The following is a 16180-nucleotide window of genomic DNA, read 5'->3' on the forward strand; positions in this document are numbered from 1 at the left end:
AATATTTGTGCATATGTGGGTTATAGCGATACAAATTTACGGTTTAGTTCAGTTCAGCTTGAAATTGGAACAGGGTGATTAAACAGGGGGGGGTCATACCAAATATGGTCTTGGTATTTAGATCGATTTTCTTGCTCTTGCTTGCTTTTCTTAGGCATACTATCATATCTGATTCACAATGGGATGGGATGGAATGATATGTATATATCTCTATATCTTGGATGCAATAGAGTAGTTTGCTAAGTGTTTCCCCACATTATTACACAGTGAGCAGTTGCCGCAACGTGGCGGGGTTGTTCGGCGATATATCGAGTATAACCGATCATCCATACTTTCAAGGTGTTCCGTCATTTTGGTACAGTATGTACAGTACACCTTCGGTTACACTCAGCTGAATGAATGGGATTGTTGATTTTTGGGAGTGACATATACTTGGATACTCAAGCATCATTGTAAGATCATCATCATACTCGCACTGCACAATCAAGATGTTGAACGGATACAGATTAGCCAGATCAGCTGTACGAGTGAGTCCTGGCTCTCCTGTCGACTTGGACCAGACGGTGGAGCTGGAGAGGAGATTCGGCATTACCGAATTCGTCTCTTCAACATGCAAGAGGGAGGTCGGTGGTAGTGGTAGAGAGATTCACTGAGAAGGACCACCGAGCAATGCATAGATAAGGAGGGAGCTGAGCTGACAATACTCGGTGGATGTAAATAGCCCCTCAAGGGAGTCTCAGCTCAGCAAAAGAGGAATCTTTCGATTCACGAATATCAATCAGTGCAATTACTCAACTCTGTACGTGTTTAATTTCCTTCTTCCTCTGCTCTATAATAGAGGGGTAAAGTGTGGCAGTAGAGTATCTCAGATCTAATGCTGTTTGATATGATATGATAGTACGGTATCCCCACTCCCAAGGCTTTACCTGCCTTCTCAGCTGAAGAGGCTGAATCAGTTGCCAAGTCGTTCGGTAAGCGAGCAACCCTTCTCCATCAGCTCTGGCTCTCATCCACGCGGTCACGCCCGCCTGCGCGCTGATCTTGTGATATTCGATGTGGAATAGGCAAAGATGAACTCGTCATCAAGGCTCAGGTGTTAGCTGGTGGAAGAGGTAAAGGTCATTTCGATTCTGGGTTCCAGGGTGGTGTGCAGATGGTCGATTCGTGAGTGACATTTCGCTACGAGCACCATAGCCTTAGTCGAGAAAGGTCAAGGGGATTGTGAGGAGGAAGGGCATTATATGTAGAAGCGAGATTATCTTCCATTTGGATGGAAGAGCATATTAAGGAGAGGAAGTCAGAGAGAAGCAGGAAATCCACCATACATGTCATATACATTTCATGAAAGACCTGGGCTGACCCTTGTCCTACCCACACAGCCCCGCCCAGGCCAAAGACTTCGCCTCCAAGATGTTAGGTCACAAGCTCATAACCAAGCAAACCGGAGCCGCGGGACGAATCTGCAACGCCGTGATGCTCGCCGAGCGAATGCCCCCTCAAAAGGAATACTACGCTGCCGTCCTCAACGACCGAGCCAGAGGTGCACCAGTACTAGTAACCTCCTCTCAGGGAGGTATGAACATCGAGGATGTAGCGCACGACACACCCGAAGCTATCATTACTACCACCCTGGATTTCGATAATGGTATTTCTTCCGACAAGGCCCTCGATCTCGCTAAGCAGTTGGGATTCAAGGATGCCGCGCAGAAGAACGCTGCCGAGACTTTCCAGAACCTCTATAAGATCTTTAAGGAGAAGGACGCGACGCAGATTGAGATTAACCCTTTGGCTGAGTTGTCGGATGGGCAGGTGTTATGGTGAGTTATGGTCTTCCTTGATCGCGGTTCATATCATCGTCTTTCCAAGGCTCCCATGGGATCACAAGTACAGCTACGTCCCGCTTTCCGTTTCATATCATTTGAGAGTGATTTTAGGAGGTAGTCAAAATACGCAAGATGCTAATCCAACGTCTCACGAATCAGTATGGACGCCAAATTCGGTTTCGATGACAATGCCGATTTCAGACAAAAGGACGTGTTCAAGCTTAGAGATACCACTCAAGAGGATGCTCAAGAAGTAGAAGCTGCCGAGGTGAGTCAAGTCTCGGTTCTACTTGAGGTAAAAAGCCGTATCGCAGGTCAACCTCATACCCATTCCGCTTGTCCTTTGATCGCAGCCCTGAAATTCAGCTGATGTTTGTCCTCTCATTTCAGTACGGCCTCAACTTCATCAAGCTCGACGGTGATATCGGATGTCTCGTCAACGGTGCTGGTCTCGCCATGGCTACCATGGACGTGTTGAACCTCCACGGTGGATCTCCCGCTAATTTCGTGAGCTTTGGACATACATCAATTTCCTGTTCTCGATTAGCTGATGTGAGGTCTGTCAATCATAGCTTGATGTCGGTGGTGGTGCTACTGCCGATGCCGTCAAGAAGGCTTTCGAGCTCTTGTTGACTTCCAAGAATGTCAAGTCTATCTTCGTTAACATCTGTGAGTATGGCTCATCACCCCGAACTCATGTTACATTCCTCATCTTTCACCCGACATATTCGGTGCGCTGTAGGTGCGTGCGATAGTGGCTGACATACCTTATTTTCGGATACATAGTCGGTGGTATTATGAGATGTGACGTTATCGCCGAGGGTATCATCAAGGCCACCAAGGAACTTGAATTGAGCATTCCTTTGGTTGTCAGATTACAAGGTACGAAAGAGGCCGAGGCTAAGAAGTGAGTTCTTCATCCTACTTACATACCTCCTCTCACGAGTAAACGGAGACTAATCGCTGTCTTTGGTGTATGTGCAGGATGATCAACGAATCAGGATTGAAGATCTTCCCATTCGGTGAGTCGTCGTTTCTGTGTATCACTTAATGGCATGGAACAACATGATCGAAGCTGATTATTCACCTCGTAATTTTGTAGATGGTCTTGACGAAGCCGCCTCCAAAGCTGTCGAAGCTGCTAAATTCGGTATCTAAATTTGGCCTTCAGTCAGTCATGATAGATATTCCACCACAAACACATAAATTAGTAAACACACAAATTGGAACATATATATACCAGAATCAATAGTAGTTTGACTTGATCGATGTACTTTTTTTGGATGTTACGAGACGATAAACTCGCCAGCTCATGGTTCTATGAGTATAATTGATCATGATCATGGATCGTTCATCTTGAGCAAATATATAGGAATACAACGCTTTTGGATACAGTATAATGAAGTACAGATACAACTGACAAAGTTGGCTATGGTTATCGCCTTATCCACGAGAGCATTAAGGGCATTCAATAGATCGCCTAGCCTATCAATCTACAATTTACAGTCTCCCTTTCTCCTCTTTGTCGTTAACCCTGCGCATCCAATACAGCTTGAACATCGTTCAGCCTCCCTCTAACACTCTTCTTACTATCCCCCGCTAGGTCTCTCAAAGTAAATAAGATCTTCCGAATACGCGGATTGAGCTTGTTAATCGTTGTGAGGTTGGCCTCGAGATGCTCCATAAAGGTAGTGTAGGTCCGTAAGTCTCGTGCGAATGTGTGTGTCTAGCAAGCAGATCAAGAATTTGTATCAGTATGTGAGTCGCGATGAGTGGAGTGATAAAATTTTAAGCGGGTCAATAGTCATACAGCATGTCTCATGTATGCCCCAGCAATATAGACTAGCACTCACAGGCAACAGCGCCCCTTCCGCTATTCCCGGGACAGCCAAGCTCCACCCCGCCATAATGACCAAATCCAACGTCGCATTAGCTATATACTCCTCCACATCCCCTACACCACCTTTCACCCCGCGTAGTTCCCTCGTACAGAATTTACGTATGATCGATTCCGCCTCTTTTACAGGCTTGACCCCATCCCCCTCGTGAGACAAGCCGGACCGAGATCGGAGAAGGAGGGATATCTCGTGGATGGCTTTGTACAGGAAGGAATCACCTTCGGACATTATGAGGACTTGGAGGTAGCTTGATAAGAGCACGGGAGAATGGCCTGGTGGGAGGTGGAGGAGGGTATGGTCTATTGCTAGTTTGAGCTAAGGAAATGGGTACATATCAGCATAAAGCTCAGGGCAGGGATTCGACTTCGATTGTTTTGAATCGCACGGCTTTGTCACTGAAGACTCGAGATTACTAGAGAAGAATACTCACGTTCGCACCTATACGTAGATGGTGATTATCAGCATTTATGATTTGTAGACAGGTTTGATGAGATATACTCACGTAGAGCTTTCAAGGTTCGCAGAGTTTCTTTCTTCTCGAAATCTTCTGGGTCGAGGTGGTTGACGTATCTGGGTAGAAGGGATACTCTCATCAGCCACCATTCATTCTTTTTCCACTTTGTTTCTGTCCGACATTCGTGGTGCAAGAAGCTAATGCCATCCCAGGCAGGATCCGAATTGCAAGAGAGTATGACCAAAGAAGACATATCTTTCCCAATCCCTCTCACTCACCTAGACAGCGCCCCCACCAGCAAAATCACCACATCCCTCCACCTCTCCCCCAATCTCGTAGCATACAAGATCGGAAACTCATTCCCATTCTTCTGCAACAACAACCCAAAATTATGATCCCGTATCCTCATGATATAATCAATATCATGTTGGTCAATAGCCTTGTACAGCTCGAACGCCTGAGGAGGATGTGTGAACCCCCTAGAATGACCCCATGAATCGTTCCTCCCCCTCCCTTCGGTTTTCCCCTTGAGGTTGTCCTGCTGGATAGCAGACCATGTGCCCTGCTCTTCTTTTACTTTTAGGCGCTCAGCGCTGAAGAGCTGTTCCTGTAATGCTTCCTGCAACTGACGTTCTTTCTGGATCTGCCTGGTCTGCTTGTCCAGCTCTAGCTCTGAGGCGTAGACACTTTCTTTGTTGAGGGACGAGGTGGGAGGAAGGGGGTGGAGGAGGATAGGGGATGATTGGATACGTGGTGAGCGAAGGGTGGAGATGGTACGTTGTCGGCCTGGTGAGGGGGGTGGAGGAGGGATGGAAGGTGAGGTAGCGGAGTAGGGTGTGGGTATGGTCGTGGTCTTGGATGTCATTGTGACTTTTCCTCAGCAGGTGTACGGAGACCGCGTCCTCTTTCAGCTCTAATCAGAGCTTGATGAGGGATAGTATGGGTATTCGGGTCTTCTTGGCAGAATATGATGTGTTTCTTTTTCGTTGTTGTTCCTTTCAAGCTGTGTGATGTGTATGTACTCTATAGATGTGGAGACCCCGCACACACTGATCATCCCTGGAAATTCGAAAAAGTTAGTCTCCCCTGTAATTTGTGATCTTATCGTGACTAACTCTGATTCAAATGACACATCTCCTCAAACCTGGCATATCCCTATATACAAAGGATACAGGTACAACCCCTTCCCTTCTCCGCCCCTCTTCTCGTCTCCCTGCCCTACCCTCCCTACTCCTCTCCTCCCCCCAACTCACAATGGTCACCATAACAGACCTCACACCTCCCCGATCACGTTCAGCCTCAGTCTCAACCACAAGCTCGGACGCGGCATTACCATCGTTCGAATCGCTCGCACCGCCCAGGCCGCCCACTACAAAGGCAGAAGAGGAGACGAGGGTGGTAGTTGAGGGATTGAGGGATGAGGTGAGGTTGAAGGTGGATGCTGGACCGGGATGTGGGGGGATTGCATGGCCTTCTGGAGAGGTGAGCTTGTACGAACGATCTGTATCGTCCCTCACTGGGCTATCGCAGTCTTTATCGATCCCATGTGTCTTCATGCGTGGCTTAACCTCAAATACTCGAGGATACGCCTTGCTGATCCCCCATTGTACCTCCTCAGGTCCTCTCGAGGTATATCGCCTACCGACACGGCCTGGACCCATCCTGTCTACAGAATAAGAAGATCCTAGAGCTGGGTTCAGGAACAGGCTTAGTAGGTATCGTAGCGGGGATATTAGAGCCTTCGTGTGAAGTATGGGTGACAGATCAATCGTAAGTGTTATACATACTGGATCTCATCTACGCATCATCATTCAGTGGAGAGTGCTGACCTTCCTTCTGCCGCTCAGGATACTTCTCGATCTCATGAAAGTCAACGCGGAACTGAACCTCCCTTCGACACAGCATAAACGAAATGTCCACGTAGCAGAACTGAACTGGGGAGAAGATCTGCCCAAGTCGATACCGGTGAAAGAGCTGGATATAATCTTGGCAGCGGATTGTGTGTATTTCGAGGTGAGCACTTCTCTCACAAGTGCAATCTGACGATCTCATCCCAACTTCTCAATACCTTCGCAACATATCTTTTGTTGGAGAGTAACATCACAGATATCCTCTCAAACATTCGCATGCTAACCTTGTTGACTTGAATTAGCCCGCTTTTCCACTATTGGTACAAACGCTATGCGATCTCGCACCGATAGATAAAGAGGTTGAAATCCTATTTTGTTGGAAAAAGCGGAGGAAGGTGAGTCATCTCACAGTGTACCGAGATGTTCCATTGTTCGCCTGCTGTATCAGTACAAGACTTTTGTCAGATTGTGTATCAGCCAGGAACACGAAATACATTATATGGACGAAAGCTGATCTGTCTCACTCGCAGGCCGACAAGAGGTTCTTTGCAATGCTGAAAAAGCATTTCAATCAGTTTCCCGTTGACGATGATAAACCAGGTGCGAAGGAGGTATACAGCAGAGAGGGTGTAAGTCTAATGAGGCTCGTACGGAAAAAGTGATCCGACAATTTTAGAAGAAGAGGATTTGTTGTAAGATACAGTAAGAAAAGATAGATTGTATAACCGTAGATAAACGAGCATCGCAGAAAAGTGAAATACTATGGATTCACAGGCCGAACTCATGGACATTCATGTGTAAGGAAGACCATCTTCGTAATGTATGTATAATCATGCAATCTCCCCAACTCTCCAGGACCTGATTCCTCCGCCTGACTGTGTGAATCCCCTATCCGTCCTGCAACCCTTATCCAAATCACTTCCACTCTTTCATCCCCCTCACAATCGAATCAACATACCTCGATCTCTTCTTAACATCGCTCAAATACTCTTGCCTATCCTTATTCCCAAAATTACAACTTTCAGTCAATGTCGTACCCAGACCACAGCCTTCACGCAATTTTAAGACCCGTTCCTCGATTGTCTTCGCTTTCTTTTCCGAGGGATCGTCAGCCTTCGTTTGCACCCCAGAAACAGACTTAGTATTGATAGTCACATATTTCGTCCTGTTAGATCGAAATAACCCCCGTCGTGCGCGTAAGAAAGATAGGGTCTTGTCCTTTGGTCTTGATGATTCGCTCGTGCGTGAGTTACAAGGCAAAGCTAGGGATTCGGTCGATGCATTGCTCTTTGTTTTTAGTCCGAAGATATTGGTTCGACTACTGGATTCAGGGGATGTGAGTGTCATGCTCAACATCTGCCTCATGGAGGTAAGCAGCTTACTGTACGTAGATCATTTCATTTCCGAACAAAACTCTCAGCGGGCCACAATGTATAGTAGGTAAACTGTGTTTTATATACCATGTATACAGCACACATATCCAATTCCTGAAAGCTGATCATAGTCGAGCTCTGTTAGGAGACAGCTGTTCCGCACGATCAACCATATGTGGGTTCCTAGTCGGTCTAGTCACTACGTAGAAAGCGAATCCCTCGGATTGCGATGAGAACTAGCCCAACAACATATGTGAGACGTGTGAGGCGGAAAGGAATGTTTTCAAGACCACTGACACTCACCTGTACTTTTGAGCCAACATGGAAGTAAATATAGTCTCCCGGAACAGTATGGTGCGCCACACCCGTCGCTTCGTCCTGGTATCAATTGATATCAGTCGCTTGACTGATGATTTGCTAAACTAAACTTACCAATATATCAATCTCCCCTCTTAAAACCAATTTCGCTTCCTCGAAATCGTATGTTGCGGGTCTGGCGGGACCAGCTACTATTCGATAAAACCCCGAAGTGATATAGCATTTCTCATCTTTGGTGTTCGTCTGGAGTTCGAGGATATCGCCCACTGTACCGTTCTCGCCTTGGGGGAGGGGGAGATGGGCGTGAGAGGCGCCTTTGATGATGGTGAGTGGAACAGGTGCCACTGTGTAAAGGTCAGTACAGCTCATCTCAGATAGACGGCAACGAACACCTACTACTGTCGTGTAGCAGGTCAGTGTGGACTGAGATCGATCTTCGTAAGCAGAATAAACTCCTTGAAACGAATGTCTGTCATCATTGAATAAGTATGGTAACAATGCAGTCTCTTTTCGGTACTTATCGGCAAGGTGCGGAATTGGATTTCCGAGCCCCGAAAGAAAAGTAATTTTGATCGTCTAGGTTTCGCACCACAGGACGGGTATCAAGGTAAAGGATACTCATGCGTTACCAATATTGTGATGCCCTGTGCACGATGAAGAAGGTATTCAAGATAATCATTCTTGCATACACATAGTTGAAGTCCCAGTCAAGCAAAGTCGTGGTGATCTTCGGCGTTCAGGTGGCAGAATGATGTTATGAAACACCTCACGTCAAGTGATCAGCTTTTATTCAGATGATTGCCATACATGCGAGGTAGATCCATCATATTGGGAAACAAATAAAGTGGTTACAGTGCAAATTATCAGATCACTCAACTACACATAATTTACTTCTGACAGGTACGTTGTGGTCCGACTTCTCCGGGAAATCCGAGAGTTTCACACCCTTCCTGAACAACTGACAATGTGTTGATCCGCCGAAATGGAACATCCTGCGTGGTCATCAATCAATCATAAATCAGCACGTTACATTCCCCCGGGAACCTCTTACATGGGATGTTTCTTCGGAGTGAAGCGAATGTCGAATGACAAGAACTCCTACGAGTATGAGAACCCGAATCACGACTCACCCCAGCTCTTCTCCCTTCTCCACATGCTGACCCTCCTTCACGGTCGTATCGCAAGTCGAAACCTCTGTCATCCCAATCCCCACGAACGCCATAATACCAATCTTGGGATTATCCGCCTCGATAAAGATGATAGACCTCGTCGCCGTGGCAGACAGATACTCTTGACTGGTAGTTTCTCCGTTCTTATCCGCCGGTTCGTTCTTGTTGGTATCGAAATCGACGAAAAGGGGTTCACTATAGTAAGTCCCATCTACGAGTACGACCTTCTTGATCGTTCCAGATACGGGTGAATGCCATCGATGATAGCTCAATGCACTGAGGAAAGCCTGGTATATCGTTCCTCCCACAAACTGGTCCCCATAATCTTTATCGAAGTTCAAAATGTCCAAGACAGAGTATGGTTGACCTTTGACCCAGAATTTATCTCGCGCGTGGACATCTTGGGCTACCTTGTACATCTTCGATTCGCACGAGTTCGCAATAACGCTATCATCCTTGGGCGAAGCGACCGGTCGATGTTCCCAGTGGAAATGACGGGTGAAGAAGTCGTCCCATGATTTGAATCCGTGGTGTTCAGCCTTAGGATCACATTGGAACAGTTCGTGGAATTTGAGGTTGGTTCCGCCGGCTTTGTTGGCTACTTCCTCGAGTGCAGGTAGACCGGTGGGACCGAACCAATCTGTTTTGCCTGAGCCTAACACTTCTGCTGAGGCGGGTGAGCTGAGGTACTCGCCCCATACATTCAGGATCTTCTTGAGCTGTGTGTGAAATCGTGGATCGGTCGTGAAGGGAGGGTACGACGTATCAGATGAGGTGGGATGGAAGGCAGGAAGGCAAGAAGGGGAGTAAGGGCAAGAAGCAAAAAAAGCAAGCAGGTCAGTAACACATGATCTTGTGAGAGATGAACCACACGTACCTGTTCATTGACAAGTGGATCTTGGAACACGCAGAACCCCGCCGAAGTACCCATCGGCCAATCCAAAAGCGCCTGAACGGGCACACCGACAAGCCCAACTTTATGTCCCGGATCGGTCCATCGGGGAGCATGCGAGATAACGTGATTCATAAGTTTCAGGAGATGGTCGAAATCCCTTACTTGAGAATCTTGGCCAGCGGGGTCTTTCAGGTATTCTTTGTTATTTGGGACCTATCTCAAACATGTTAGCTCTGCCAACTTTCCGACCATTGCTCAGAGAAACGTCGCATATTGAGAGCCTATTGCTTTTTGCAGCTGTACATCTTCTAATGCGAAGGAACCGTATAAACTCACCTGCTCAAACATCAACTGAAATAACATGGACAACCTCGTACTACCCTCTACAAGCTCTTTGAACTCCTTCAAAACTGGATGAAGCGGTTTCGGGTTTTGCTCGACATATTCGACCGTATCATTCAGGAACTTGTGATGATGTCTCTTATCTTGTGATTTCCATGCACCGACCTGCCCTCACAAACCCACCATCAGTCCAGCAACACAAGAATCATGATACACAAGAATTGGACAGGGAGAAGGGGAGGGGTTTAGGACCGTACAGACTCACACTGTGAATACGATGTTCGTCAGGAACACTCTTATCTATCGCGTCTGTCATCTTAGTCTTGTATGGTTGCAATTGTAGTCAACGGTGAGAATCGCAATACAGGAAGCTGCTGTTCTGTATATATATGTATATATAGGTAGCCCTTTGAATGGACTACATGCTGATTCTCGTAGTAACTTTATTAATAGACTCAGTCAATTCAAAATAACCATCATACTTGCAATGATGTCATATCCGCTCGCTTTCGCTGGAATCCTGCTACGGGGTTTGGTTTTGGCGAGATTCGCGTTTCAGCGAGTTAGACAGATCAAGCAGAATGATATCGAGTAAGTGTTAACGATATATGCATTGCAAGTTATATACTATGTAGATGCTATGCATCAAGTCTAACATAATCCGACCCAATCCGACCCAATGTCAGAAGTAGACGACCGCAAACGAAGAAACCATCACAGTTGTCCTTTTCCAACAGGCAGAGCGACACTCCGTCCGTTCCCAGCTTTAGCAAACAGGGGTAATTCAGTCAACCAATGCTGTTCGAAGCTTGATACGTTTCTAGCGTAGAATGATGAAGTGACGGTCTATCATGCATCTCATGATTAGCATCAGGCCTAGCAGAATCGTTGAGATAAGGGATTTCTCCCTGTGACATGTAAGAGGATGGCGATACTCACCAGTTCATCATACAATATCGCAGGTACTTTCTTACTCATCAACACACTCGATGGATGTATCTTGACAGTCTGATCATACATGGAGAGTCCCAATCCAACTATCAGCCTATCTGCCACCCTACTCATGCAATGCAAGGGAATCAGTAACTCACCAAACTCCCAGCCGTCTGCTTATAACTCCCATCCGCCTGAATTACCGCAGAATTCATGAACAGCCCCGCCAACAAACTCCTCAGAATGGGCGAACTGTCGTGCCCTCCCTGAGCCGTAGACGAAGAAGAGACCTTCCAATCCCTCCCATATCTCTCAGACAACTCTCTCAACTGATCTCGGATCTTAATAGCTTGGTTGAGCGTCTTGTTATTCACATAATTATCTTTACACCATCCTACCACTCCTCCTGCCCCATTACTCTTCTTCCCTGAAGACTGAGAAGCTTTCTTCAGCTCTTTGATATCCAAGAAATCTCTGAACACTTTCAAAGATGTCATATGATCTCCATCCCGATGTACGAATTTGGCCCTGGCGTTGGAAGCTTCTTCCCTTTCATTGGGTCTGTCGACGAATACCGTCCCACCAGCATTGATTATTGATAAGATGTCGATAATCTCGTTAGGGCACTGATTCTCGAACGCAGCAATGAGGATTCTGGAGTGTGGTGGGTCAAGAGGATATTTTAACATCTCTTTGCCCAGCTCTGTGATTTCGGTTGGCCCGGAGAGGGCGCCCAGTCCCGCTAGTTCTTGGAATGCCGCAGCGACTATACAAGAGCGACGTCAGAGGTCAACTGCGAGTCTAGGTGCTAAGATCTCTCCCTACTTTGCGAGGATGATCGTCCGCCAATCGCTGTTGATGGTTCAACTTACTGTTATCTCTACCAGGATTATCAATATATTCAAACTCGAATGGATTCTGACCCATAGCTATCAACTGCAGCACTGCCGACGACAAATTACACCGCTGAATCTCCGGCGCATCAAATTCCGGCATCTTGTCGAATATATCTTTAGTGAAGAGTCGATAACAATGACCATCACGCTGAAATGCATGTTCTGAATCAGCGTGTCTCCTTCCGAGGATCTCTTATCGCTTCGTATCCAATGTATGGTTGGTAAGGGCCAGCAAAAGAACCCACCTCTCGTCCAGCTCGACCCGTCCTCTGCCACGCAGCCGCCTGACTTATGCCTTTCCTCTTCAGCTGTTCAATAGCTGTCAAATCATCCTAATGATCAGCATCAATCTTCATTTTTCACATAATACAACTCACATCCAGAAGTCCTAAAGATATATTCCTTCTCCTTCTTATACCCCGTATCCACCACGAACGACACTCCAGGAATAGTCATAGAAGTCTCAGCGATATTTGTAGCGACAATCACTCTTCTCGTGTTCTTAGGCGGAGTAGAGAAAATCTTGGCTTGGGCAGTAGGTGGAAGAGCAGCGTATAGTGGGAGGACTTGGATCTGTGATGGCAGGGATTAAGATCCGTTAGTGATTATAGCCTGAGGTCATAACGATGGTACTGACCTGCGGCTGATCTTCAGGTAATTGTTTTCCAGCTCTCTTTAAGAGTTCAACGCAGTTCTCAATCTCATCGGAGCCTAGTTTAGCGTGTAGCTTGGTCAGCTCATACCCTATGAAAGCCTGCCGATTGAGCGGTATGGATGTGGGACAGACCCACCAGGCATGAAGACTAGGACATCCCCCTCGTTCTTCGGATTACAATGTATATTCATAACTTGTCTAGCGGCCGTCTCGATAAAGTCGTCCACGGGGTTCGTAGTATGCTGAGTGAGGACGTCGTACATCCGTCCTTTAACTAGTAAAGCTTCTCGTCCGCTGTAGATCGAGGATTAGCAAATCAGCTGATGCTGATGTGAGATGCTTGTTAGAAGATGAGCGTATACATACGTTTCGAAGAACCGCTGGAACTTTCCAGGATCCAAGGTAGCACTCATTATAACCAATTTCAATTCCCTTACTTCCCCCTGTCCTTTTCCCTCTTTCATCTTTCCATTACCATTCTGCTTCTGCTGAGCAACCATGTCTTTACGTATCCGCTGTACCTTCTTCAAAGCACCACATAAGAAATCGGTGTTCAGGGTTCGTTCATGCGCCTCGTCGATGACTATTATATCGTATTTGAGCAGGAGATTGAGCTTCGAAGATGAGGATGAAGAAGAGGGATCGGGATTTGCGAGTTCTCTGTAGACATCAACTAGTTAGTAAGTCTTCTGATTGACAAGCCCAGGTCTACCATCATGCCCTGCCACCAGACAGGCATATAGTAGCAACTCGGACCCACCTCATCAAAACCCCCTCAGTACAATACCTAATCCCCGTATCTCTACTTACCATCTCCTCGAACCGAACGCTATACCCGACTTGTTCACCCAACACACACCCCATCTCGGCTGCTACTCGATTCGCCAGGGCTATAGCGGGCAGCCGTCTGGGCTGGGTGACGACTATCCTAGGTCCTCTTTTGGTTGGGTAGTGAGATTTCGAGATGGAATGTGAAACGAGGAGCTGGGGAAGTTGAGTGGATTTACCACATCCTGTTTCTCCCAGGATCTGAGGCGCGATAATACGGTATGTCAGCATTCTCCGAAGCATGGGAAGGAACCTATTATATGATGTTGCTAGAATGTGGCGAGAGCTTACAATGGTAGTATCGTTAGTCATAATCTCCTCCAATATCTGTTTTCGACCTACACCCGCACATCCTCAATCAGTTAAATTACCTTCCCATGTGTCCTATCAGACAAATGAAAACAGTGACCACACTCACCTTGATAGAAAGGTAATTCCCGCCGCTTTTCAAACAGTCTCTCAGCCTCTCTCCGCCTACCCTCCATGCCTGATCCTCCAGCACGTTCAACTCGTTTGGAAGGTCCATCTCCATTTGTCATATCATTCAGTTTCCGCTTCTTGTCGGTGCACCCGTTCCCATTTACGGTGGATCCAGCTGGCAGTGTGCTTGTCACCTCATCTTCATCATCCTCTTCGTCAGATGAGGCATAGAGGAAGTTGGATACCCTGCTTATTGATGTTGAAGCCGTGGTGGTGTTTAGTTTAGGAAGTGAGGTTGACGAAGCCGAGCTGGCATTGGCATTGGCATTTGGTTGAGAGGCGACGATAGTCATGACGGCTAAGCATTCAAGGTAGTTATGAGATGGATCTCTTCCGAATGCAGCTATCCGAGTTGTACAAGGTGGAAGGCTTTATGAACGCAAGAAGTACGAATAAAGGTCAATACGATGTAGCAACGAAGGTGTTGTTGTTGTCGATATCTCGGTTGTTGATTCTCGAAATTTGAGGTTGATGTTCATCTCACACTTCCGGCGGAAATCAAACATTCTTCAACGATCCTCACAAACCATAAGATATCCTACAAAGGTCCAGTATATCGAGAATACACCGGAACAGCAGGGATGTAGATGGAGAGATGCAACGTGATATGCATAAACTACCATCTACCAACTTCCAGCTTCCAACTACTAAGCTAGATCTACTGACTACCTCCCTGCCCCTGACCCTCCCCTCCCTCAACCTTATTCCTCTTCAACAACCTCTGCAACCTCTCCATCGTTGCCGATCTACTCTCCTTCTCCCTCAACCTCTCCTGCGCTTCACCCCTTGTCCTCTCCCGCCTAGGTCCACCAAGGTTCAACTCGTCCTGCCAACCCCCTTGTAGACTATTCAACCTACTCTCACTGCCCACCCATTCTCTCGATCCCACTTCTCCTAACCCCTTCTCACTCTCACTCTCAATCTCCGTGATGGACAAATCAACGTCGAATCGGAAAGTATCAAGCGGAGAAGGCTGGTTCGCACTGGACTGTCTCCATTTGCCACTAAGTCTGGGTCCAGAGTATCTACTTTCGTTCAGAGCCAGTACGCTTGGAGGTGTGGAACCCATCTCTGCTCTGTTGATTCTGAATTTACCTACTCCCGCCGAGTTGTTTGATCTAGTATAATCCGTCTGGTCGATCGAACTGTTCATATATGTAGTTTGATCCGTCGTCTTGCTATTATGTGTGCTGGTCTTCCCGGTGATTCCTCCAATGCTAACCACCCATGGAAGGTTATTCCCCACCCCCATGCCAGGACCAGCGGGTCTCCTAGATTTGTTCGACGACTCATCATACCTCGATACCTTGTTCAATACCCTTCCCTTCTTACTTAAAGCGGTGTCCAAAAATTCGTTCGAGGAGGTGGGTTTCGAAGAATAGACCATGCCATTCGTTCGGTGGGGTTTCGAGTTCAACTTGTTCGTTTCCCTATCCCTTATCTCGGAGGTTGTAAGGTCCGCTTGGTAGTTCAACGTAGAGTTCAAAGGGGTTTTACCAGTGTATGAAAGATGGATCAAAGTCCTATCTTCAGGTAAGACAAGCGTCTCCTTGATAGATCCTGATAATCCCTCCAACCTCTCATTCAAGAATGCTTTCCTACCTTTTCTGATTTTATCAAGATACGCCTCAAACTCTTTCTCGCTCATAGACTCTACATCCCTCATCCACATACCCCCATCCTCTTCAGCCCCGCCCTCAGGAGGGATCCGTTCCGTCAAAAGATCGTCCCGTCGATTATCAAATCCCGAAGTCGAACTCTTCACCAACCACGGTATAGCCTCTTCTTCATTCTGCCATCTGACTTTCCCATCCCCCCAGGCTTGGATGAACCGCGCCTCCCGCTCGCCGGATCGCCAATCGCAGTTGACCCCTGGTCCAGCGTCGAGGGAGTTGAACTTGATATATCGAGGTCCCTTCTTGATGGGCACGGAGAACTTGAGTCCCCAGTCGGAGTGTTGGGACTTGGAGGATGGGGTGGAGGTGTATATGCGGGTGATGAGTGGATCGTAAGTTGAGATGTTGGCTCTTTTGAGGAGCTGCGGGAAGGGGGAGGATGACATGGTGTGTGGGTGGGTGTGGGGGAAGAGACGGGCTGGAAGATGAAAGGGTGGACCGGTGTCAGGAATTTGTCGAAAGTGGTTTAGTCGTAGGTGCTGAGTTGAGCCGAGCTAAGCTCTGTGATGGATAGGTACCAGAGGCTGTTGACTTGTCAGCGTTGGGATGATATTCGTTGACGATCGTCTTGTCGTGTATGTCAACGTTGA

At 47.2% G+C, this 16180-nt stretch overlaps 7 protein-coding genes across 7 annotated transcripts; 2 read left to right on the forward strand and 5 right to left on the reverse strand.

Moving 5' to 3' along the window:
• Window positions 1-488: 488 nt before the first annotated feature.
• On the forward strand, window positions 489-2981 carry I302_103077 (uncharacterized protein; the record flags this gene model as incomplete). The annotated part of the gene is made up of 11 exons (XM_065869612.1): window positions 489-527; window positions 722-799; window positions 899-971; window positions 1065-1164; window positions 1380-1817; window positions 1983-2091; window positions 2214-2330; window positions 2396-2492; window positions 2610-2730; window positions 2808-2845; window positions 2926-2981. 11 exons carry the CDS (start codon window positions 489-491, stop codon window positions 2979-2981), a joined length of 1266 nt encoding a protein of 421 aa, XP_065725684.1.
• A 370-nt stretch (window positions 2982-3351) lies between these two features.
• Window positions 3352-5040, reverse strand: I302_103078 (uncharacterized protein; the record flags this gene model as incomplete). Its single annotated transcript, XM_019188450.1, has 5 exons — window positions 3352-3549; window positions 3677-4036; window positions 4152-4159; window positions 4224-4291; window positions 4454-5040. 5 exons carry the CDS (start codon window positions 5038-5040, stop codon window positions 3352-3354), a joined length of 1221 nt encoding a protein of 406 aa, XP_019051328.1.
• A 389-nt stretch (window positions 5041-5429) lies between these two features.
• On the forward strand, window positions 5430-6687 carry I302_103079 (uncharacterized protein; the record flags this gene model as incomplete). Its single annotated transcript, XM_019188451.1, has 5 exons — window positions 5430-5657; window positions 5794-5945; window positions 6023-6188; window positions 6328-6420; window positions 6556-6687. The coding sequence occupies 5 exons, from the start codon at window positions 5430-5432 to the stop codon at window positions 6685-6687; spliced, it is 771 nt and encodes a 256-aa protein (XP_019051329.1).
• Window positions 6688-7523: 836 nt separating this feature from the next.
• On the reverse strand, window positions 7524-8085 carry I302_103080 (uncharacterized protein; the record flags this gene model as incomplete). The annotated part of the gene is made up of 3 exons (XM_019188452.1): window positions 7524-7634; window positions 7702-7776; window positions 7831-8085. 3 exons carry the CDS (start codon window positions 8083-8085, stop codon window positions 7524-7526), a joined length of 441 nt encoding a protein of 146 aa, XP_019051330.1.
• A 499-nt stretch (window positions 8086-8584) lies between these two features.
• On the reverse strand, window positions 8585-10438 carry I302_103081 (phosphatidylserine decarboxylase; the record flags this gene model as incomplete). Its single annotated transcript, XM_019188453.1, has 5 exons — window positions 8585-8708; window positions 8847-9604; window positions 9763-9993; window positions 10117-10287; window positions 10388-10438. 5 exons carry the CDS (start codon window positions 10436-10438, stop codon window positions 8585-8587), a joined length of 1335 nt encoding a protein of 444 aa, XP_019051331.1.
• Window positions 10439-10836: 398 nt separating this feature from the next.
• I302_103082 (uncharacterized protein) lies at window positions 10837-14207 on the reverse strand (the record flags this gene model as incomplete). Its single annotated transcript, XM_065869613.1, has 12 exons — window positions 10837-10968; window positions 11062-11130; window positions 11214-11821; window positions 11928-12099; window positions 12197-12270; window positions 12329-12524; window positions 12589-12662; window positions 12743-12900; window positions 12973-13266; window positions 13367-13635; window positions 13726-13772; window positions 13853-14207. 12 exons carry the CDS (start codon window positions 14205-14207, stop codon window positions 10837-10839), a joined length of 2448 nt encoding a protein of 815 aa, XP_065725685.1.
• Window positions 14208-14572: 365 nt separating this feature from the next.
• On the reverse strand, window positions 14573-15976 carry I302_103083 (mitochondrial 37S ribosomal protein bS1m; the record flags this gene model as incomplete). Its single annotated transcript, XM_019188455.1, has 1 exon — window positions 14573-15976. The coding sequence occupies one exon, from the start codon at window positions 15974-15976 to the stop codon at window positions 14573-14575; it is 1404 nt and encodes a 467-aa protein (XP_019051333.1).
• Window positions 15977-16180: the final 204 nt, after the last annotated feature.

Source organism: Kwoniella bestiolae, chromosome 1 (assembly GCF_000512585.2).
Source record: "Kwoniella bestiolae CBS 10118 chromosome 1, complete sequence".
Classification (NCBI taxonomy): domain Eukaryota; kingdom Fungi; phylum Basidiomycota; class Tremellomycetes; order Tremellales; family Cryptococcaceae; genus Kwoniella; species Kwoniella bestiolae.